This window comes from Zootoca vivipara, chromosome 11 (genome assembly GCF_965207765.1).
Source record: "Zootoca vivipara chromosome 11, rZooViv2.hap1.1, whole genome shotgun sequence".
NCBI lineage: Eukaryota > Metazoa > Chordata > Lepidosauria > Squamata > Lacertidae > Zootoca > Zootoca vivipara.
This window is the reverse complement of record NC_142594.1, coordinates 5,651,869-5,675,179: the sequence shown is the minus strand read 5'-3', so window position 1 is coordinate 5,675,179 and position 23,311 is coordinate 5,651,869. Positions and strand designations below refer to the sequence as shown.

Here is a 23,311-nt window from a genome sequence, read left to right as displayed (position 1 = left end):
GAGGCTCCAATACTTTGGCCACCTCATGAGAAGAGAAGAATCCTTGGAAAAGACCCTGATGTTGGGAAAGATTGAGGGCACTAGGAGAAGGGGACGACAGAGGACGAGATGGTTGGACAGTGTTCTCGAAGCTACGAACATGAGTTTGACCAAACTGCGGGAGGCAGTGCAAGACAGGAGTGCCTGGCGTGCTATGGTCCATGGGGTCACGAAGAGTCGGACACGACTAAACGACTAAACAACAACATGTGATGCCAAAAGTGCTGGTGGAGAAAGCCTGCGGCCTTCCTCCAGACGCTGTTGGGACTCCAACTCCCATCAGCCCCCGCCAGCAAAGTCCACTCTAGGTCATGCTGGGAGTCTGTCAACATTCGGAACCCTCAGGCGGCCCCGCCCTGAGGCTGCGTTTTTCCGAAGACAGGCTAGACCTGCGTCACACAGGCCCTTTGTAGGCCCCGCCCACCCTCGGCTGCTGCCAACCAACCGGCTCCCACCCACCCGCTGAAAGCGACCTGCTCCGCAAAGGCCACTCTTTACGCAGAGCCCCGCCCCCTGACAGAGCCCCGCCCCCTGCCTTGCAGGGCGGAACAGAGGCGCGAGCCCCGCCCACTTCCCCTCAGCTGAGGTAAATTCGCCGCTGCGCGCGCACATGCCCCTCTCCGCCTCAGAATGCGGGCCCGCTTTGCCGTTGCTAAGTGAAGTCGCCGCTAGTCGCCTCGCCTCTGCCCGCCCTCTGGAACGGGTGGGGTGGGGCGGGGCGGGAAGACCCGCCCGAGGCGGGGCTTCCTCCGCGAACCCGACCCTCCCCACCACGGCGAGGAGCGAGAGCGGCGCCTCCCGGTAAGCAGCCCTCAGCCCCGCGTCCTGCGCAACGCCCGAGTCCCCTCACCGCCTCCGGGCGTCGGCGATAAGGCCCTTTCGCCCCGCCCTCCTTCCCTCCCTTCGCGGTCGCTTTAGTGTCCTTTCCTCACCCCCCCGCGGTACCAGAAGTTAAATTTTACGGTTCACGTCCCTTCTCCCTTTCTCTTTCGGTTCCCCTTCCTCTTTCCTGTCGCCAATGGTCCCACGGACCCCGTCCCGGAGTCGCTCGGCCTCTTCCCCCCCGCTGCCCCCCTCCCTCCCTCCACAGCCCTTTCCCCCTCGTCTCTCCTTCCCCCTCCTCCCCCTGGCGAGGGAATGGATCGATTGGCTTTACAGTACTTGTTCGCCGCTGTAGATGAGCTTGTTCCCAAAGCAGTTTACAGGAAACGTTCGAAATACAGAGCACTGGAAATGCAAACACCCCAAATACAGAATGTGTCGTTAAATTCCCAGCATCCCACTGCTCTAAGGATCTGGGTTTTATGAGTTGTCACAATTAATGGGGTTCAGGGAATAATAGCGGAATTGCCTCTGTGTCTTGAATTCAGCCAGCAGACGCTGCGGAAATTAGTCATTTGTAACTTGGCTGAGAGATGTTTTGCTTGCGTTCTCTTCATGTAGGCTGCTCTCCGGATGATGGTTTTTAACTGCCTTTTTAAAAACTCTGTACAATCCAAACGTGATTATCTTGATGATTTGGATCTTTTCTAAGGGCTGTTTGACACATTGAATGGAGCGTAGAAACCACCAATCTCATGCAGATCACTGATGAGGATTCCTGTATGAAACATGAGTTTGATGTGCTCATACTTTGTGTTTTTGGATTACGTCTTAAAATATAACTGCATGAAGTCTTACAAATGGGGTTGCACTTCACGCTTTTCAGAGCAATCCTCATCTCCAACTAGGAAGGTGCGTGGTGAAGTGGGAGATTGACCTGTGCACCTGAAGCCCATGCATTACTTGCACCAACCATGGCAGAAAGTGGGGACTGGATTTATTTTACATTGTGCTATGCTAGCTCCAGGCTGCTGCAGTTGAGGGCCCCCAAGGATCCAATGCCACTGGTGCCCCCCACCAAAATACCACATTTTGAGGCGTTCCTCAGACTACCATCAGTGGGAGAACCACTGGTAGTACCTTCCTGCACACTGGGGGCTTCTTCAGTGGTGTCCCTCACCCCCCTGCCAGGGCAGAGGACAGCAGAAATTGACAGAGGGGCTATTATGATGTCATCTCCATCATAATAACCCCCACCAACGGCAAGAATTGGGGTTTAGAACTGTGCTGTCAATCTGCCTAATTTTATATACAGTACAGTATTTTGATCCCTGGAGGAGTAAGGAAAAGAGTTGCTTCCAAGAAGTGTCAAAAGTAAAATTGCACAGTAAATTATTCTGTTGCTTAAGGGGATGAAAGTTGTATTAGACAATGTTTTTATCTTTCAAGGCACTCCCAACCCTAAGAGTCCATGACTCATCTGTCCTCAGTAGCGTATGTAAACATGTATATCTGCTTAGTGCAATAAGCAGGCCAATGAATCTGAAAATTTTCCACATATTTCTAAATAGATAAGATCATGTCTAAAGTATGATGTTCTGAGGTTGACAGTCTGTCTGTCATACTTGTATTTGAGAGATGGACAGATATGCGCAATTACTTCATGGTGATGGACTTATTTTTCTGAATGGAAGAATTGTTGCAGTAGCATGTGATACTTAAGCAATATGGTGATGTGACAGCAGGTGTTTTCTGAGACCTAGTTAATTTGGGAGGAGACCAATACCTAGCTAAAGTTGGGAGGAGAGTAGAGCAGAATCTGATGAAAAAGTGCAGGCTTTTAACAGTCTTCATTGTAAAACTGTACCAAATTACACATGACTGAATTTTATACCACAGCCTCAGTAGCCTGGTTTGCATGTAATGTTAACCCATATTTAATATTTAACTATAGTTTTACATGAATTAGCACTATCCACTGAAAGTCCACACTTTGCTCCTCCCCTTTTGTGTACTGAGAGCAGCAAACCGAAGGGCTTGGTTTGTCATTTATGTGCAAACCTGTACTTGTGACTGACTTCCCTTGCTCACGGCAAACAAATGATGTGGGTAAGCCAAGGACAAACATTTTTTACTGTTTGTAGTTCATCTAAATAGACACTCTAAATATATGACTCTTGACGGCCCTGTGGAAATGAGCCAGTTATAATGCTAGACTCTTACCAAAAGGTTGTTCTTTAGACTGCTGACACTTGCCAAACATTTTGTACTGATCACAGAACATTTAATGGTTGCAGAATAGAGTGCAGAGTCATAAATGTTGACCTCAGAACATGATCAGTTTTATATGGGAGACTTCAGGAGAAAATTGTTCTTCAAAAAACCCTGTTGTGTTTGTATTAACGTGCTGCTCTTTTATTTGGTTGAGTGTGGTGATTTATAGATAATATATTGTCTTACTCAACTTGTAAACCTTTTTGATTGTTACAAATAGATTTTTATTTTTATTTTTAAACGGAGGGAGGAAATAGGGATATTTTATTATGAGTACTACAGTGGTACCTTGGTTCTCGAATGGCTTCGTTGTCAAACAAATTGGCTCCTGAACGCTGCAAACCCAGAAGTAAATGTTCTGGTTTGCAAACATTTTTCAAAAGCCAAACATCTGACTCGGCTTTTGAGTGCAAGAAGCTCATGCAGCCAATCAGAAGCTGTGCCTTGGTTTTCGAACAGTTTTAGGAGTCGAATGGACTCATGGAATGGATTAAGTTTGAGAACCAAGGCACTACTGTAGTTGGAAAGCTGTAATTTACGACAAAGCAGGTTTTGAAATGGGATTTGAAGGAAGAGAGAGGTGGTGCCATGTAGGTGTTCAGCTACTGAATTCCAGCTTAAGGGCTGAATAGAGAATTGGCAGAAAGTGGTAGAAAAAGTATCTTGATAGGTTACAGCGACAGTCCTACCGGTATGCACATTTTCCTGAGGGTAAGTCACAGGATTTGCTTTGAATTTGAGTAAACATGCAAATCACTCCTCCACCTTTGCCATACTTGGTAGAAACAAAGATAGGCCACTAATTTCCATTCTATATGTGGGAAACAGCCTGAGATAAATGGCATGCCCAGTAAGATGAGTGAGTTTGGATATTAATGTTAGTGACATAAAGAAAGCTTAAAATAAAGCATGTCAGCAAGCAAAATATAGGCACAACATTTCAGTATGTTAGAAGATTCCTAAATACTTGAAGTTCTTTACATTTGGGATTAGTGATGAGTTGACAGTGCAAATGTACTCTCTGCTTACAATGTAAACAGCATACTTTATTACACAAGTACCTTGCTGGCTCTTCAGCATTTGACTTGATGGTGCTGTAAGCATTCTTGATAATAGAAATTAGTTGTATCTTCCATCTTTTCCAATGTATACCAATTTGGAGAGGAGTATATCTTTAATAATGGTGTGCATTTTTGTTGTTTTTACTTACATAATGAGATCTGCAGCTAAATAGTTGCCTGGTTAGTAAAAATGTTTGTGTATAAAAATGTTTCTGATTCTACATCCTGACCTATAGTTTACTTCTCTCTCTCCATTTACTTCCCACCAGCATTGGATGCATTCTCTTTAATTCATTAACACTCTAGCCTATTACCACCCCTCTCTGGCTTCACTCTATTTTATTTTTAAATTGCAGCAAACCCTTAGATACGTAGAGAATCAGACACCTGATTTTTTTCTAGTCTGGTATATAGTAAAATCTGTTTTGTGACTTGACAGTAACTACTGTACTGGTATGATTTTCTTCCTTCTGTATGATTCCATTTTTATAATAAGCAATAAGATACTGTTACCTTATTTAGGTATTTTGCTTAGGTATAAAGCTTTGGGCAATTACTTTTCCAGTGCTTTGTTTTTGTGTGGAAAGTTTTCTATTTGCTAGTTATTTAATAAGAATGAATAAGAATAAGAATTTAATAAGAATTTAATAAGAATTTAATAAGAATTTGCAACTGCAAATACAATAATAGGCAAGGTTGGCATTCAACGTTTTTAGCTTTGTTTATAAATACAGGTGAAATAAACATGCTAAATTAGATCACTCTCTAGTGCAGGCATAAGCAACCTTGGCTCTCCAGATGTATTGGAACTACAACTTCCATGATCCCTAGCTAACAGGGCCAGTGGCCAGGGATCATGGGAGTTGTAGTTCCAAAACATCTGGAGAGCCAAGGTTGCCTATGCCTGCTCTAGTGCATCTGAAAATTTCCCAATACTAACTGATTTTTTAAAATATAAATTAGTGAGAAAACCCACATGGCTGCATTTTTTTTCAAACAGCTAATGTGTAACTTGCCAAACGTATCCTTTGAATAAGAAGGAAATAATTAATTTTTGGTTCTGTTTATATATGATGGATGCATTAATACAATAAACATGAATTAATATTGAACTTCAAGACCGAATTAATCTCCACTCATTTTCAAATGTGAAAATACATAATGAACTGGAAAATGCTATACTCATATCTCACATAGCTACAAGTGAGACACCAGGAAAGGTATCAAGGCACACCCCAGTAGCTATGGTGCGTCATGAATGTAGGCAATGAGGCTTAGCTACCCCCTTGGTAACTCTGCTGTCCTTTAATACTTATCACCTGCACTATATTGGTATGTCCATATGAATGATGAAGTTAGTGCAAAATATTGAATAGTCCTTCCTTGAATAGGAAATTGTATACTTGAGGCTCGTCCTTTACCTGCCTTTCTCCATGCCCAGCACTTCAAAATGCTCTAGTAGTGGCTTGGCAAAACATGCTATTGTTTCACTCTTGTTTTGGCTTCATTGCTATTTCTTCCACCTTTATAATTGTCCATCAGGATGCCAAGATTCCACATCGCAGGCAGCAAAATCTAGCACAAAGTTCCAACCAGTTTGCACCAAAATGACACAAAGTTGTACATTTTGTCTTGTGATCTATTGTGGCTGCTCCACCAAATGCTTTCAGATTGCTGTAGTTTCTGGTTCTGCAGGCCTGACAAGGTCCAGATTAACAAATGGTTCTATCTTCAATTGGAAAATATATTTTAAAAATAGGCTTCCAGTATTGTACAGGCTGGATATGAGAAACAATGTCATTGAGCAGTTATGTCAGAGGTGTAGTTACTTTGTCTGTTCTTACACTATGTATGAAAAATTAAACATTGTTTCCCTGTAGTTGTAATGATCGCACTGGGGAGAAAAGCATAATAATAATAATTTGTTCCATAAATGTAGGAACACAAGAATACCAAGTTGTCCTGTAACAAAATGTTGCAGTGCACTCCCAGCTCCTAACAGGAGTGTTGTTTATTTCAACTGCCAACCCTGAACTTGGGAGTGGTTTAAAAAACAACAACAACAACAACAACAACTTTGGTGCACAGTTTTCTGTTACTAATGCATACTTCCAGGATACTGTGAACTGCTATAGAGACTAAAAAAGATCTTTCCCTTCTTTGTTACTATTTAAATAGTTTTTTGATCCACCTCTTATCTGCAATAAAACAGTGCACTGCGGTCATACCTCATGTTGCGTCCGCTTCAGGTTACGTCTTCAAGTTGCGTCCCGTGGCAACCCGGAAGTACCAGAAAAAGTTACTTCCGGGTTTCACCACTTGTGCATGCGCATAAGTGCTAAATCGCGCCACGCGCACAGACGCAGCACTTCTGGATGCGAACGCTTCGAGTTGCGGACATGCCTCCAAGACGGATTATGTCCGCAACTCGAGGTTCCACTGTACATTGGACTGTTGTCAGTTCCTCTTTCATAGCCAAGTTTTTCCAGCCTGCACAATGAGTGCAATTTTAATGGTATTGGAGTGGCATTTTAAAAACGTTTTAAAACTCTTAATAATTATTTTGGGAGATTAAATAAAACTTGAGTTAGAAATGGCTGCTATCTTTTGGTGTGTGTGAGGGGGAATGTGAACACAGTGATGTACAGCCACAGCTACACTAGAATCCTTGATTTCTCTAGGCAGCGATATTTCTGTCCTGGAGGAGGCAAAACTGCTCAGTTTGGATCAAGAAGTTACTTCTTGGGATAATAAATTAATTTAGCATTTTTTGCCATGCTCTCCAATGTTCTGTAGGTTGTAGAAGTTCATTTTCCCAGCATTATTAATTTTTTTTAATTTGCAGTCTTACGGGCTTTTCATACTTAGGTTGTCCCCCAAGAATGCAGAACTTCCTCCCCACCTTATATTTGCCTGGCAACATGTCACTTATAAACTCATTCATTTGAGCTCACTTTTACTAAGTCATGATGTGTTTACATGATCAAGTAGGGCTTTATTAATAATGGCCATGTTGACATGACTAATTGTGGAATTTTCTTTTCTAGAGAAATCTCGTATATGGATAAGCCTGATAGTGATGTTGGCAGTGGAAAAAAGCTGCTGTAACGAAAGACAGGATGAGTCGGCTGTTAGACAGTCAAGAAAATGCCCATGGCAGCAGTCTGAGCTCTCATCCTTCTTTACGGGATGTTCATTCCATCAACCCAGCACAGCTAATGGCAAGAATTGAATCTTATGAAAGCAGAGAGAAAAAAGGCATATCTGATGTCCGAAGGACTTTCTGTTTGTTTGTCACCTTTGACCTCTTGTTTATAACCTTGCTGTGGATAATAGAGTTAAATGTGAGTGTCTTTCAAACTGTACTTCTGACAAAAGGTTGGATATTCAGAATAGTGAACTTCTCTAGTCTTTGCTTAAATTAGTATATTGAAACTGAATTTTATTTATGAGTTGTAACAACAAAATGAGCCAGTTCATCAGTGTAAGATTACGCTAAGAATTTTTCAACCATTTTTGTATGAAGTATAACTGAAACAGTAATATTAAGATGCAGATTACATCATGGCTTACCAGTGTTTTGCCCAGTGCTTTTTTTCTAAAAAAATGTTTAGGGGTACTCTTATTTTCATACTCATATTGAAATACTGCCCCTCAATGAGGCCAAACTTAGATTCACAAAATGTTTAGGAGTATGCATCCCCCGGCATCCTCCCCAGAAAAGAAGCACTGGTTGTGCCCAAAGAGGTCTTCTCTGGCAACCACAGGATCCCTCCCCTGAAATTATGCTTGAACAAAGTATTCTAGCCAGTGGAAGGGCTTCCTTCATGTGTACTGGGGGGTGTAAAGCTGGGGATTTGTGTAGTGACTGGGACTGATGGGAATTGGAGTCCCACACAGCTAGGGGTAACAGGTTGGGGGAGGCTTGTCTAAACTGTAGAAGAAACATTTTCCAGCAGCCTTTGATGTTGACAGAATGGCCTGGATCCAACAAATTGTGAGCAGAAAAAGGCTTTTGTACCCTTCCCTTGAAAAGTCAGGCTGGAAGGTTGGAGGGACTTATGGGGAAAGAGTGACCAGATTAGATGGAGGAGGAAGTTGGCATGAATTGCAGCTACAGACCACGTGCATAAGCAGAGATGGCTTCAGTTTGTGCTAGCTTCCGTTTGGGTACAACCTGCATTACTACCTCCTGTATAAGTGCTCAAGTAGGCTGGTGCTGCAATCCACCCATGTTCCTATATCAGAATTTTCATCAAGGAGCCACCATGATGCCACTTCCTGAGTTGCTGGCTAAGGGGAAATTGGAATGTGGACGTCTGCTTGCATGGTTAGCACTGTATTACACTGGCTCAGAGGACTGGATATATCTTGATGGGCTGCTTCAGCATGTATAATTGCATTGTAATCCTCCTCCCCCCCCTTTTTAAATTGGAAAATGGTATTGCTTGGTTTAAACTTTACTTTTTACCTAATTCATAAATTATTAAAGACAAAACACTTTTCTGCTAAAATTGGAATAAATTTGATACAAAGTTAAAAATCCTTAAGCCCATTTCCTGTTAATGACTTTTAATTGCATGTTCCAGTGGTAGCTAGCAAGTGATCTTTATTTTACATTATGATAAGTTTCTGTTCACATTACTGTAGCGGATTTTTGGTGGAAGCCTTGAATTGCTTTGTTAATGCATCTGGTTACACAACAAGTCTTGTTCACTTGCATGGCTGTAAATTGCCATAATTAAGAGAGTGGTGGTGGAAGTGGTGAATTGTGTGTACACATGGCAGGCCTTTCCTTCTTTCTGATAAGCAAAGCACTAATGTTTGTGAATCTTGCATAGGAGATTCAGCCTTGGATCTCTAGTATTATTGAAGTTAAAATGTCATGGTGGGGATATTCCGGGGGTGATTTGTGCTGCTCATATAGTAGTCTGCTTGAGCAAACAGGGTAATGGAACTGTGAACTTTATTCCATGGAAGTGAAAATCTTACCGCAGTTTTTCTTTCCATGGAAGTGGAGCTGTGACTCATGTGTTTGTGGCTCCCATCTTACATTGCTCTTGTGAGTAGACTGCTTGCACGAGTCTGTTTAGTGTTATTCTCAACTCAGTTCTGCTATATTGTTAGAACCCAAGTGATTTCTTGTATGTATGTTTGAAATTGCTTTGTACCATGTGGTTTTTGTTTTTGAAAAGGAGAACCACAGAACTCTGCTGAAGTGCTTTCAGAAACTGAAAATTAATTACGTTAATAGCTAGATCAATTCTGTTTTCTGTAGGTAAATGGAGGCATTGAGAAAACATTAGAAAAAGAAGTCCTCCAGTATGACTACCATTCTTCGTACTTTGATATCTTTGTAAGTATTTGCTTCCTGTATCTTAATTCTGTTTTATTAGTAATTTACATTATAAGTAGTCTCGTGAAACTTGCCTGAATTGGATACCTAAAATTGTTTCTAAGAGTGGACAGGATATTTGTCAATTACACTCTCAAAATTTTCTTATTCTTAATGAAGTTTCTATTCACTTGAAGAAGAAACTCTGCTCAGCAGTATTGCTCAAATGCAGTTCCAATGACTTCATGAAAATGAAAGGAGGAGAACTGTAAAATCAGCGTGTCACACAGAAAATGTTTGTTGTTGTCTAGATTGTGAAGAAATCACTTATATAGTTTTAGTTTCTGATTATTATTATTTTGCTGCTTTAAAAAATGTCCTTAATGCTCCTTTCTTTCTTTCTCTCCCTCCTCCTTCCTCTATAGCTCCTGGCAGTCTTTCGGTTTATGATTTTGATACTTGCATATGCATTGTGTAGACTTCAACACTGGTGGGCAATAGCTGTAAGTAGTGGACTTCAAATTAAGTTTAAAAGTTGGAAGATGTTGAAAAATGGTATTTAGATGATACGGTGTGTGAGATGTAGCTCTAATCTTCCACTTGCATTTGCACTTGATAGCAAAAAGATTTCCTCTTGCATAGCTCTTACAATATGCAAATTCATGTCAGTGGGGAAGGGACTTAGTTAGCAATGAATACCAGTTATGTGCAAGATAGGCATCAACTTTGCCCAACTCTCTGTGTTAAAATACTTGTTTTCTGAGGAATTTGAAGAGATATTGCATGCTTGTGTTGTTTGGATTGGTTCCATTTGCCCTCACAAGGTGGGAATGCATATTACACATGATTTCAAATGCAGATTACACATGATTTCAAATGGTGAGCAAAGTTCTGTGGGTGCCCTGTGGATGCAAATTCCTCTGTTGGGAAACTCAGAAGTATGGAAAATATTTTTTTAATACTTTGGCCAATACAATTTGTGACACAATCCAAACCGAAGATCTGCCAGAATGAGCAAGTTTAGAGTAGGAAGCTCTTGTGCTGAGCTGGGACTCAGTTGGGGCTATGCTTACTTAATTCCCGCATCCTGGCTCAGCTGGGGCTCAGCTGTTAGAACATAAGCTGGAGGAAGCTGCAAAAAAGTGACACGGGGTGCAACGAGGAGAGACTTCTAAAACTTTCAGCTCAGTCATTTGACCTAGCAACCTGGTGGAGTTTAACACTGGCAAAAATGATGTTGTAATTCAAACAATTTTAAAGGCCTGTTTCTCTTCTACCAGGCTTAGGCTGGCTCAGCTGGCAGTAGTCCTGCCCTTGAACGAAGCTTGTAGTAGGGGTAATTTACACTGTCTTAAGTAAGAGTAAATTCTATCAGCTTCCTATACTTAGTAGGATAGCTCTGCCCATTTATTAAACACCCTGTGGGCACAACATTAGCAAACAGTGAGATTGCTAGGTATTGCTTAAAGCTTAATGAGGACAATTGTAGTTATATGATTAACTGTTATGGTGTAGTGCTATGGATTGCAAAAAGTAATTTGTTGCTTTCATAACTCTTAATATTTCTTTCAGTTTACAACAGCAGTAACCAGTGCCTTTTTATTAGCAAAAGTAATTCTGTCCAAGGTATGGATTATAACAGTGAATGCTAATTTATATCATGGAACTGTTTTGTTGTGAGATGTTTTGACATAACTTGTTCTCTCTCATGTATCTCCTTTAAGCTATTAACTCAAGGGGCTTTTGGCTATGTGTTGCCCATCATATCTTTCATTCTTGCCTGGATTGAAACCTGGTTCCTAGACTTCAAAGTTTTACCACAAGAAGCAGAAGAAGGAAACAGTAAGTTTATTTGCAGTGCAGTTAGCAGTTGCCCCAGGAAGCGTATTTACTGTATAAACAGAAGGTACTTCATGTACACAGTATTCTTACATAGGGCTTGAGGGAGAGTGATGCTGTGGTATCCACAGAATAAAATTGTTATAATGACTTTCCCTGAAATGCATTCATACAAGAAGGACTTTTAAAGATTACTGCTGCTACTGCTTTTTTAAGGGCTGTGCACTGAATTCAGGTGAGACCCAAATCCCAAACCAAATTGGACCTATCCAAAGGGATTCAGCCCTTGGATGAGTTGGGTTGAGACAGCCACATATCACTGTGAGTGAGATTAGATGACTTAGGGATCCAGTGCTGTCAGGGTACCAGGCATGAAGAAGAGACGAGGCATGGCATTTTCCATGAAAAGGCTGAGATCTACCTGACCTCCAATTGTGTCTTCCCAGGAGACGATAGGAGTATGATGCCACCTGACTCTTCTTCCTGCCATACATACTACCCTGGAGGCTTTTGTGCGGCAGGAACAATCTTGTGCAGTGCAGGGTGTTCCTTTGCAAGGTGGCTTCCCTGCAGATAACTGACTTGCAAAGCATCGTTCCTGTGTGCTCCTTTGGAATCGGAAGCTGCTTGCAAAGGGCCACCCTGTAGAATTGATCCCCCATTAAAATAACCAAAGCCCTAATTAAACATTAGCCATGCCCCCAAACTAATTTGGGACCCGTATCTCAGGGTGGGTTGGCCTGACCCCTCCCCATTGGAGCCATGCATAAATTGGGAGACTGTGCACAGCCCTAGCTTTTAAAAGCTGGACACTTCCTTTGAAAGATATTGTAGTCATGGAATGCTTTCATTTTCTTTCAGGACTACTGTTGGTGCAGGATGCCTCTGAACGAGCTGCTCTTATTCACTCGGGACTCCCCTCTGATGGGCAGTTCTATTCCCCACCTGAATCTGAAGCAGGTACTGAGGTTTTTCATCAGATCAAGATAATGCATGGCACTTTGGGGATTCAATTTATTCAGATTTCAATTCTTTTTGACTATGGTGGTACCTTGGTTTACGAACTTTCGGAAGTCCGTTCCGGAAGTCCGTTCTTAAACCAAAGCATTCTTAAACCAAGGTGTGCTTTCCCATAGCAGCGGGGGACTCAATTTACAAATGGAACATACTCAACATGAAGTGAAACATGTTCTGCTTCCAAGGCAAAGTTCACAAACCAAAACACCTACTCCCGGGTTTGCAGTGTTCTTAATCCAAGTTGTTCATAAACTAAGCTGTTCTTAAACCAAGGTACCACTGTATAAATATTAAATATTGTAGTCAAAAAAGCTTGAAGGCCTGCAGTCAGAATATTTATGATATTTGTACAGTATCCTGCATTTCAACCAGCCATTACAATAATAGTTCAATAAAATATCCAAAAATCCACAACCATAATAAAATACTGAACTAGAGTCAGTAATGATTAAAGCAAAATCTATGTATAAGGTCTAGAAAAATTATCTGACATCTACTGAATTCAAGTACTTTTGCACAAAATGCATAGGTAAACTGTATTTGCAGGCACAGAATCTAATGATGGATTTAAAATGTAATTAAAGACAGATTTACTGGGGGAAAGTATGACTCCAAGTAGAGATGTAAAATTTCTGGAAATTTTGAAGCTATGAGAAAGAAATGCCCCTCCCCCATTTTCAGGAAAAAAATGAAAATTTTGAATTTTTTTTAAAAAAAGTTCAGTGTGGAGTAGCCTTACAAATTGCGTGAAAAGCAGTGTGTATAAAAGTACTATGCTTGCAATAAAACAGGTAACCGCCCCCCTTTCCCTTAAAAGCAACAAAAAAGCAAGAAACCATCAACATAAAAAATCAGATTTGCCCCTTAGCACCAGCAGCAAATAAAGTTAAGATCCACCTCAATATATAAGCTCCATAGAAGGTCTACCCTTTGAGTAGTGCTTTAACAAAAAACAAAGAAGCAGAAGACAAAACATATACATGCAGTTTATTCTCTCTCATTTTCTGAACTACTGCTATCATTTTACATTTCTTCTTCCTCTTCCTCTGTCATTTTTCTCATGGACTTCTAAAAAAACAACTTTGGAAAAAAACGGGGAAAACCTGTTTTTCCCGGGGGTTTTCTAGGCCTTCCCATCTCTACTTGAGGACAGCGAGGCAAAGCGTAAGGCAATTTTTTTGCATGCCAGGCCCAGAAGGAACCAACATCCAGTTACTGAATAGTATGATGCACTAAGGCTCAAACTGTGTTTGAAAGGAAAAGGAGTGTGTGTGTTTTTAAAATTGAATTTGTTACTATATATTATAAACCGCATGATGGTAAGAGAGCTTTCTAAACAGTTTACAAAAATATACAACAGAACATTAAAATGATTGATAAAAAACATTCAATCTAAGATGATTAAAGTAGTCAGTGGTTAAAAGGAAGTAAATTGCATGCAGCTTCCACGTATTCAGATGGGCTGGCCCCAATGAAAAATTTTTGAGCAGTTGCCAGAAAGAGTACAGTGATAACACCTGCCTGAAGAAGAGTTTGGATTTGATATTCCGCTTTATCACTACCCTAAGGAGTCTCAAAGCGGCTAACATTCTCCTTTCCCTTCCTCCCCCACAGCAAACACTCTGTGAGGTGAGTGGGGCTGAGAGACTTCAGAGAAGTGTGACTAGCCCAAGGTCACCCAGCAGCTGCATGTGGAGGAGTGGGGACACAAATCCAGTTCACCAGATAACGAATCTACCACTCTTAAACACTACACCAGTGTGGTGTAGTGTCAGTCAGCAGGGAGCTCCAAAGTGTGGATGCTGGAAGGCCTGGGGGGGATGGAAAAATGGGGGAGGGGGTTCCCATTTTTCCCCAAAGCCGTTTTTTTCAGGAATTTTTTTTTTAAAATAGTGTGTGGAATATTCAAAGTATATCAAACTATTTTTTTTCAATTTTCCTGGAAAAAACAGCTTTGGGGGGGAAAATCTGGTCCCACCCCAATTATTTCCATTCCCCCCCCAGGCCTTCCCATCTCTATTCCTGCCCTAAGGGGCTTACAATCTTTAATTTGACACAGGGAGAGAACAGAGGTAGGTTGAGGTCCGGGGTGTATCCTGAGTCCTGCTGCGAGACATAAGCCAGGGTCTCTGAGTTTAGACTTTGGGATTCCCGGACATTTCCCATCTGTAACCTCCTCCTCTCTTTTTGCAATAGGGTAAGTAAGGTGATTCTATTAGAATTCCCAAGTGAATGTCAAGCAGAGAGGGAGGGGGGAAGAGAGACAGTGGAATTCTGGTGGAGACGGAAGGTTGGAGGAGGCTTAGAAAGGGAGAGTGAATGTTGGGGGTGGGGGAGGTTGTTGAGAGTCAGTTGAGAGCGGTGGGTTCTAGAAGGGGGGCAGTTGGTGGGGGACATGAAGCTGGGCTGGGCAGCTCTTCAGGATCAGTAGTCCAGTAGTAGGATCAAGTGTGCCCATCAGTGACCATGAGAAGGAACTCTGAAGGTAGAAGCAGCTCCAAGGCCCAGAGGAGATGAGTGGCATAGAATAATAATAGCAATAATAATAATATTTTTTTGTCACCCGTCACTCGTGCATGTGGCTTGGCTCATTGGCTTGACTTGTCCACAGATGTTGAAAGCTTGGCAGGTCCTCAGTTGTGGTCCCCAGATTACTGGTATGTTTTCTGTTGTGAATATATGGTTGCTTACCATATATGGTATGGTATATGGAATAAACCATATGGCCTTTCCATGCCTCTATTCTCTTTACTCTAAGGTTGCGTTCACATCACACCTTGAAATCACGGGGTCGTTCCATTAAAATGGCAGCATACACACTCATTGATCCTAAACATGTTCTAGATCTTTTTAAAGAGAATTTCCCAAAGTTTCAGGATCTTGCCCCTTTGTGGAATGGGTTTTAACAGGAAGGAGAGTATACATTAATTGAAATTTATCCTTCCAGATACCCACAAATGTGAGCTGAACAGAGTTTTAAAATCCCCTCTTTAGCAGCAGAACCAAAAGCTTAGGAGTTAGGCTGTGAAACCTTGTTTGGAGCAAGTCCACTTCAGAAAGAATCAGGCAGCAAGTTGAGAAGTTTAAAAATAACTCTTATTTTATTATCATGCATTGATTCACAGCAACAGTAGCAGTAAAAACTATGCAGGCAAAATACTGTTCTGGAGTTGCAGGGGCCACCCCTAAACCTGGAGATAATAAATGGTAGGATTTTGAGGACTTGAAGTATTGAAGAGAAGATTGGAGGTCAGTGGGAAAGTGCAGGCTCCAATTTCTTTCCAAGCCAGGGCCTCACATGGGATAGAGACAGGAACATGCCAAAAGGGGTTGATGGCCCATCGGAGAGCCTGGGAGAGATGCTTTGGACTCCAGGGCTGCCCTGCTGTGGAGGACAAGCGCCTCTTGACAGGACCAGGCTGTCAGATGCAGTCCTCCATGCAGGCTTCCTCCATGCAGACGGAAAGTGGCAATAGGAGAATAAAGCATATTTTTGGAGCTACGACCATCTCTGCCGTGTCTCCGTTCTCCCAAGGAACATGGACCTTGGTTGAGTGCCTGTAGTTCCCTGGTGTTGGTTATGTAAATGTCAGTTTTGTTATAAAAGTTTGTCACCACCAACTTTTGTAACAAAACTGACATTTATATAAACAATTCCAGGCACTTGCGGAAGAGGCATGTCTGCATCCAACACCAGTTCAAGGAACAGAGAGGGGAACATGAAGTGCAATATGCTCCTTTCTCTCCAGGAGAGCAGGGAACAGGACCCTCACATAGAGCCCTCTTTGCCAATTGCATTTCTAAGATCCAAGCCCCTGCCTGTCAGCAATACAGCTCTGCAGACTTAGCCCCTATTGATGGTGTGTACACAGTTTTGGTTTTAAGGGAAAGGCCTCAGCTTGCACAGGGCAGGAGCGTAGCAAGATTTATTTTGTCTTATTTCTTTGCACCATCGCTGCGTGTGACCCTTGAGAAAGAGGTTCCTGCCTCGAGAGGGCTTACAATCTTTAATTTGACACAGGGGGAGAACAAAGGTAGGTTGAGGTCCAGGGTGGGCTGAGTCCTGCTGCGAGACATAAGCCAGGGTCTCTGAGTTTAGACTTTGGGATTCCTGGACTGTATCCAGGATTGGGATTCCTATCTGTATCCTCTTCCTCTGCTTTTATTTTCCTTTCTGTCTCATAGCTCCTAAGACAGGTAGGCAGCAAAGGTTCCTGTGGCGCCGCAAAATGAAAGAAGGGGAGGACGCCACGTGTAAAAATGGCATTTTGGAAGTTGTGGTATGTTAATTCCATGGGGAATCTATTCCCCTCATATGCCAGGAGGTTGTGGCACCAACCTGAGCGAAACAGGGCTGGGGTGGGGGGAGCAGACACGTCTCGTCCCAGCCCCTTGTCCCCCTCCTTTTGAGCCAGGGGTCAGGCCATTGTGTGCCCAGGCAGGAGCAGCGAGCGTCAGCAGCCAGTGGTGACGTGGACATGGGCAGCAGGGCAGGGGTGCTTGTTCCAAGTCGTGATGGCTATATATTTTACTTTCAATATTAAGAGCAGCATGCCTCTGAACAAGAGCAGGAAAGAATCATGCCTTGTTCATGGGCTTGCTATAGCCACCTGATTTGTTGCTTATGGGAAACAGGACGCTGGACTGGATAGGCTTTGGAATAACACTGTCAGTTATGTTTTCAAATCCTTTAGTATGCAGAGTGAGCAGCATTTAGCTAGTGAATTTTGGTTAGAGAGTTATTTTTACCTGTTGCAAGTGTGCGCACACAGAGAGAGAGATACTTGAAGGTAAGAAAATAAAGTTGTTTATTGTTGCATCAAACAGTTTCTGGTTCTAGTCTCACTAGTATAGAGAATAACAAGGCTTGCTCCTTTGTTCTCTTAGAGCAGGCCTGTCCAACCGGTCGATCGCAGGTTGATCCTGGTTGATTGCGTGATCTTCAGCAATCCACCCAAAAAACAAACAAACAAAACAAAAACAGCTCAACAACTCTGATCAATCCAATGGGTAGATCACTGCCAGTTTATTTATAGTGGGAGTAGATTACAGTCTCTTGGAAGTTGGACACCCCTATCTTAGAGGATAGGTTAAAGATGACCTCTTATCTTGATGTCCGAGAGAAAAGTGTGAGAAGGAAGTTAACAGGGTGAAGTCTAAACAAGTTTTAAAAGGTTTGCAAAGCAGTCTGCTATCTCTGTATTCTGCCTTATTCATATGTATGTTTGTTAAATAGGTGGTATTGGTTGTATGACTGTCAGTAGTGAATGTCAGTAATACAGTGAACTTTGAATTGCTTTGGGGAATTGTGAGGAAATAGAATTGGAATTAATTTTCTTTCATCTCCATCTAGTGGTGAGCAAAGACAGTGGCAAGCATCTTGGGAGCTTCAGTTACTGCAGTGGTAGGGGAAGCAGTTATGCTGAAACAAATCACATCATTATTTTGTAGCTGTGATACTGACTTTGAAGAAACAATACTTTTCTAAACGCTGTTTGGTGTACAGAAGGACTGGAGCTGATTTTCTCTGTAAGACAATAAAATTATTGCAGACACATAACTTGATGCTTCCGTAGATTTTAAGGGAATTACTTAACCACTCTCCTGCAAGAGAGATCATTGTTCCATTCTTGGGGGTTGGAAGTGGATCACTATTATCATTCTGAACATATAGTCAGTTCAGTATTCTGCCTTGTACTGAGTTTAGTCCCCTTCATGGATCAATGCCTTGTCGTGGCGAAGGGGCTTGAATAACTCAGAGAAGCTATGAGCTATGCCATGCAGGGCCACCCAAGATGGACAGGTCATAGTGGAGAGTTTTGACTAAACGTGATCCACCTGGAGAAGGAACTGGCAAGCCACTCCAGTATCCCTGCCAAGAAAACTCCATGGACAAAGACAACAGGCATATAAAAGTTATGACGCTGGAAGATGAGCCCCTCAGGTCGGAAGGCGTCCAACATGCTACTGAGGAAGAGCGGAGGACAAGTACAAGTAGATTCAGAGCTGATGAAGCGGCTGGGCCAAAGCCGAAAGGACGCTCAGTTGCGGATATGCCTGGAAGCGAAAGGAAAGTCCGATGCTGTAAAGAAAAATATTGCATAGGAACCTGGAATGTAAGAACCATGAATGGAGGTAAGCTGGATGTGGTCAAAAATGAGATGACAAGAATAAATATCGACATCCTGGGCATCAGTGAACTAAAATGGAAGGGAATGGGCGAATTCAGTTCGGGTGACTATCATATCTACTACTGTGGGCAAGAATCCTGTAGTAGAAATGGAGTGGCCCTCATAGTCAACAAAAGAGTGGCAAAAGCTGTAATGGGATGCAATCTCAAAAATGACAGAATGATCTCGATACGAATCCAAGGCAGACCTTTTAACATCACAGTAATCCAAGTTTATGCACCAACTACCGGAGCTGAAGAAAGTGAAATTGACCAATTCTATGAAGACCTACAACACCTTCTAGAAATGACACCAAAGAAGGATGTTCTTCTCATTACAGGGGATTGGAATGCTAAAGTAGGGAATCAAGAGATAAAAGGAACAACTGGCAAGTTTGGCCTTGGAGTTCAAAATGAAGCAGGGCAAAGGCTAATAGAGTTCTGTCAAGAGAACAAGCTGGTCATCACAAACACTCTCTTCCAACAACACAAGAGACGACTCTACACATGGATATCACCAAATGGGCAGCATCGAAATCAGATTGATTATATTCTCTGCAGCCAAAGATGGAGAAGCTCTATACAATCAGCAAAAACAAGACCTGGAGCTGACTGTAACTCAGATCATCAGCTTCTTATAGCAAAATTCCAGCTTAAACTGAAGAAAGTAGGAAAAACCACTGGGCCAGTAAGATACAATCTGAATCAAATCCCTTATGAATACACAGTGGAAGTGAGGAACAGGTTTAAGGATTTAGATTTGGTGGACAGAGTGCCTGAAGAACTATGGATGGAGGCTCGTAACATTATACAGGAGGCAGCAACGAAAACCATCCCAAGGAAAAGGAAATGCAAGAAAGCAAAATGGCTGTCCAACGAGGCCTTACAAATAGCGGAGGAGAGGAGGCAAGCAAAATGCAAGGGAGATAGGGAAAGATACAGGAAACTGAATGCAGATTTCCAAAAAACAGCAAGGAGAGACAAGAGGGTCTTCTTAAATGAGCAATGCAAAGAAATAGAGGAAAACAATAGAATGGGGAAAACCAGAGATCTGTTCAAGAAAATTGGAGATATGAAAGGAACATTTCGTACAAAGATTACCATAATCAAGGACAAAAGTGGTAAGGACCTAACAGAAGCAGAAGACATCAAGAAGAGGTGGCAAGAATACACAGAGGAATTATACCAGAAAGATATGGAGGTCTCGTACACCCCAGGTAGTGTGGTTGCTGACCTTGAGCCAGACATCTTGGAGAGTGAAGTCAAATGGGCCTTAGAAAGCACTGCTAATAACAAGGCCAGTGGAAGTGATGATATTCCAGCTGAACTATTTAAAATTTTAAAAGATGATGCTGTTAAGGTGCTACACCCAATATGCCAGCAAGTTTGGAAAACTCAGCAATGGCCAGAGGATTGGAGAAGATCAGTCTACATCCCAATTCCAAAGAAGGGCAGTGCCAAAGAATGCTCCAACTACCGCACAATTGCGCTCATTTCACACGCTAGCAAGGTTATGCTTAAAATTCTACAAGGCAGGCTTAGGCAGTATGTGGACCGAGAACTCCCAGAAGTGCAAGCTGGATTTCGAAAGGGCAGAGGAACCAGAGACCAAATAGCAAACATGCGCTGGATTATGGAGAAAGCTAGAGAGTTCCAGAAAAACGTCTACTTCTGCTTCATTGACTATGCAAAAGCCTTTGACTGTGTCGACCACAGCAAACTATGGCAAGAAATGGGAGTGCCTGATCACCTCATCTGTCTCCTGAGAAATCTCTATGTGGGACAAGAAGCTACAGTTAGAACTGGATATGGAACAACTGAGTGGTTCAAAATTGGGAAAGGAGTACGACAAGGTTGTATATTGTCTCCCTGCTTATTTAACTTATATGCAGAATTCATCATGCGAAAGGCTGGACTAGATGAATCCCAAGCCGGAATTAAGATTGCCGGAAGAAATATCAACAACCTCAGATATGCAGATGACACAACCTTGATGGCAGAAAGCGAGGAGGAATTAAAGAACCTTTTAATGAGGGTGAAAGAGGAGAGCGCAAAATGTGGTCTGAAGCTCAACATCAAAAAAACCAAGATCATGGCCACTGGTCCCATCACCACCTGGCAAATAGAAGGGGAAGAAATGGAGGCAGTGAGAGATTTTACCTTCTTGGGCTCCTTGATCACTGCAGATGGTGACAGCAGTCACGAAATTAAAAGACGCCTGCTTCTTGGGAGAAAAGCAATGACAAACCTAGACAGCATCTTAAAAAGCAGAGACATCACCTTGCCGACAAAGGTCCGTATAGTTAAAGCTATGGTTTTCCCAGTAGTGATGTATGGAAGTGAGAGCTGGACCATAAAGAAGGCTGATCGCCGAAGAATTGATGCTTTTGAATTATGGTGCTGGAGGAGACTCTTGAGAGTCCCATGGACTGCAAGAAGATCAAACCTATCCATTCTGAAGGAAATCAGCCCTGAGTGCTCCCTGGAAGGACAGATCGTGAAGCTGAGGCTCCAATACTTTGGCCACCTCATGAGAAGAGAAGAATCCTTGGAAAAGACCCTGATGTTGGGAAAGATTGAGGGCACTAGGAGAAGGGGACGTCAGAGGACAAGATGGTTGGACAGTGTTCTCGAAGCTACGAACATGAGTTTGACCAAAATGCGGGAGGCAGTGCAAGACAGGAGTGCCTGGCGTGCTATGGTCCATGGGGTCACGAAGAGTCGGACACGACTAAACGACTAAACAACAACAACTGAGTTTAGTCATTGGTCCATCTATCTCATGAATGTCAGTGACTCTGCAAGGTCTCAAGCTGAGTTCCTGTTACTCTTTTACAGTAGATGTCAGTAGTCGGCATGTAAAACATGTATTATACTGCTGAGCTATGTCCTTTCCTCATCCACTAGTAGAAAAATCATCCAGTATATTAGGGATATTTTTAAAAAAAACATGTTTGCCCTATACAGAAAACTAGAATGCCTTTGCCATGTCCATCTTAATTTATATGTTTATAATTCCAGGAAACCCAAATACTCACATGACCTGCCTTATAAAAATCTAAACTTCTGCATTTGAAAATCAGTTATGCTACTGCAAGGCCAGCTTTTGATTTAGGGTGCTGCAGATACAATATATATCAGTCCAACTCTCTTGCTTTTTTATTTCACCATACATTTCATGAGAATTGTGTCTTGGTTTCAAATGAGAGGCTGGTGCCAGGATATGTTTTTGAGGCTTCATAAAGTTTGTGCCAGTGATGATTTCAGAGAGCTGCTGTTTATGCATTCAGAGATTTGCTTTTAAACCAATCATAGTGGTGAGCACTTTTACTGTCTGGTAGGGATAAGGAAAGAATCCTTAACACAATACCAGGGTTTTTGCTGTATCTCACTATTACATTCTTTTTCTTTGTTGTGCACATTCCGTAAGGAAGGGGGAAGGGTGGCGAGGCTTCCAGCAAAGCAGCGCAGCGCCCCCTCCCCAGAGAGTAGCCCGGGAGCGCGGGGGAATGGTATCCGTAGGATTTTCTTCTACATTTGCCATTTACGGGTGTGAGTGTCTGCGTTCTTCCCCCCCCCCCTTTTTCCTCTTGAATTTTAAAGGTGCGGCTTATATTCGGGCCAATATGGTATTTCCCCATGTTCATTGATATATAATGTAAACAATTATCATTATGAGTTTCAGTTTGCATTATAACTTTTTATTTGGGTTTTTAAGGATCTGATGAAGAATCTGAAGAAAAACAGGACAGTGAAAAACCTGTTGTATAGCAAAATATGACAAAAAAATAATAGGTAAGTTCTTACATTTGAAGTACTGGGTCAACAGTTTGTTCACAATTTAGCAGCTGTAACCTGCATGTTCTCCTGCCCCATGCTGTATTATTTATACAATTGGCTTGAAGATTAGACTATAGATTGCTAAAGGCCAAATACTACTAGAGAACAAATTTTCACTGTAGCACTTTGTTTCTGTGCGCTTTACTTGCCCTGTTGAGTAAGAAAATAATTTTTGTCTTATATAGAAGACATAGATACAGGTTGTGAGGTTAAGGTACAAGATACAGTTGGGTATCATGTAACTACATAATTAAGCAGCACATAAAGCTGCTCTTGGCAATTTCAGCCAGTGGTTGAATGGTCCTCCATCCAGAAAGCCCCTGTGCAGAGAAAACAGGTGTGGCTGGAAAAGGTTCCCTGCTCCTTTACTCCAGTTTCTAAGTGTGGGGGTGTTTCAGTTTTGCCCGCTGTCTTGCATTTGAATGTTTGGCTTTCTATTTCAGAGTGAAAACCAGAATGTGGAATTACTCAGAATTTGCTACTCTTGGAACTGTAATGATGATGACTGTGTTTCACTTATTATTGGAACTCATAGCAGAAACATTTATTTATTTATTTATCAAGGGAAGCTATCCCTGGGCTGTCTTAATACCTCACCAATTCTGTATCTCATATGAGAGAATGACTGAATCATGCCTAATAGGGAAAAGTGCTTGTGTGTAATGTATCAATGATGCTTGTTGATGCGCATTTTCTAATGACCAGGAAGCCACTGGAGAATGGCGTACTTGTGGATCTAACCTATAGATGTAATAGTATATGAAGTAATACTTTACGATGAAAGTCTTGTCTAATGAAGAATTGGATTCACAAAATTGTTAATGTCGTCCATTTTACTTTTTATTTTTTAACTCTTTTTTTAAAAAAAGATGGAGATAAGCGCTCCTTGTAAATTAAAGGAACACATTAATAAGA

At 42.0% G+C, this 23,311-nt stretch overlaps 1 protein-coding gene across 4 annotated transcripts; it reads left to right on the top strand.

Moving 5' to 3' along the window:
* The first annotated feature begins 684 nt into the window (after positions 1-684).
* On the top strand, positions 685-23,311 carry STARD3NL (STARD3 N-terminal like). 4 transcript variants are annotated; one of them, XM_035129249.3, is made up of 9 exons: positions 685-840; positions 7,244-7,540; positions 9,475-9,552; positions 9,957-10,034; positions 11,104-11,157; positions 11,256-11,373; positions 12,232-12,330; positions 22,275-22,351; positions 22,840-23,311. In XM_035129249.3, the coding sequence occupies exons 2-8, from the start codon at positions 7,316-7,318 to the stop codon at positions 22,325-22,327; spliced, it is 705 nt and encodes a 234-aa protein (XP_034985140.1). In that variant the 5' UTR covers positions 685-840; positions 7,244-7,315; the 3' UTR covers positions 22,328-22,351; positions 22,840-23,311. The 4 variants fall into 4 exon arrangements, with proteins under 4 accessions (XP_034985140.1, XP_088510271.1, XP_088510269.1 ...); XM_088654145.1 differs by lacking the exon at positions 11,104-11,157; XM_088654143.1 differs by lacking the exons at positions 22,275-22,351; positions 22,840-23,311 and adding an exon at positions 16,573-16,791.

What these genes read in the sequence shown, in the direction of transcription:
- STARD3NL (XM_088654143.1), top strand. Translation starts at nt 7,316, where the DNA reads ATGAGTCGGCTGTTAGACAGTCAAGAAAATGCCCATGGCAGCAGTCTG. An exon ending in AACACTGGTGGGCAATAGCT is followed by an intron (nt 10,035 to 11,103) that starts GTAAGTAGTGGA and finishes TATTTCTTTCAG; the next exon opens with TTTACAACAGCAGTAACCAG. An exon ending in AGAAGCAGAAGAAGGAAACA is followed by an intron (nt 11,374 to 12,231) that starts GTAAGTTTATTT and finishes ATTTTCTTTCAG; the next exon opens with GACTACTGTTGGTGCAGGAT.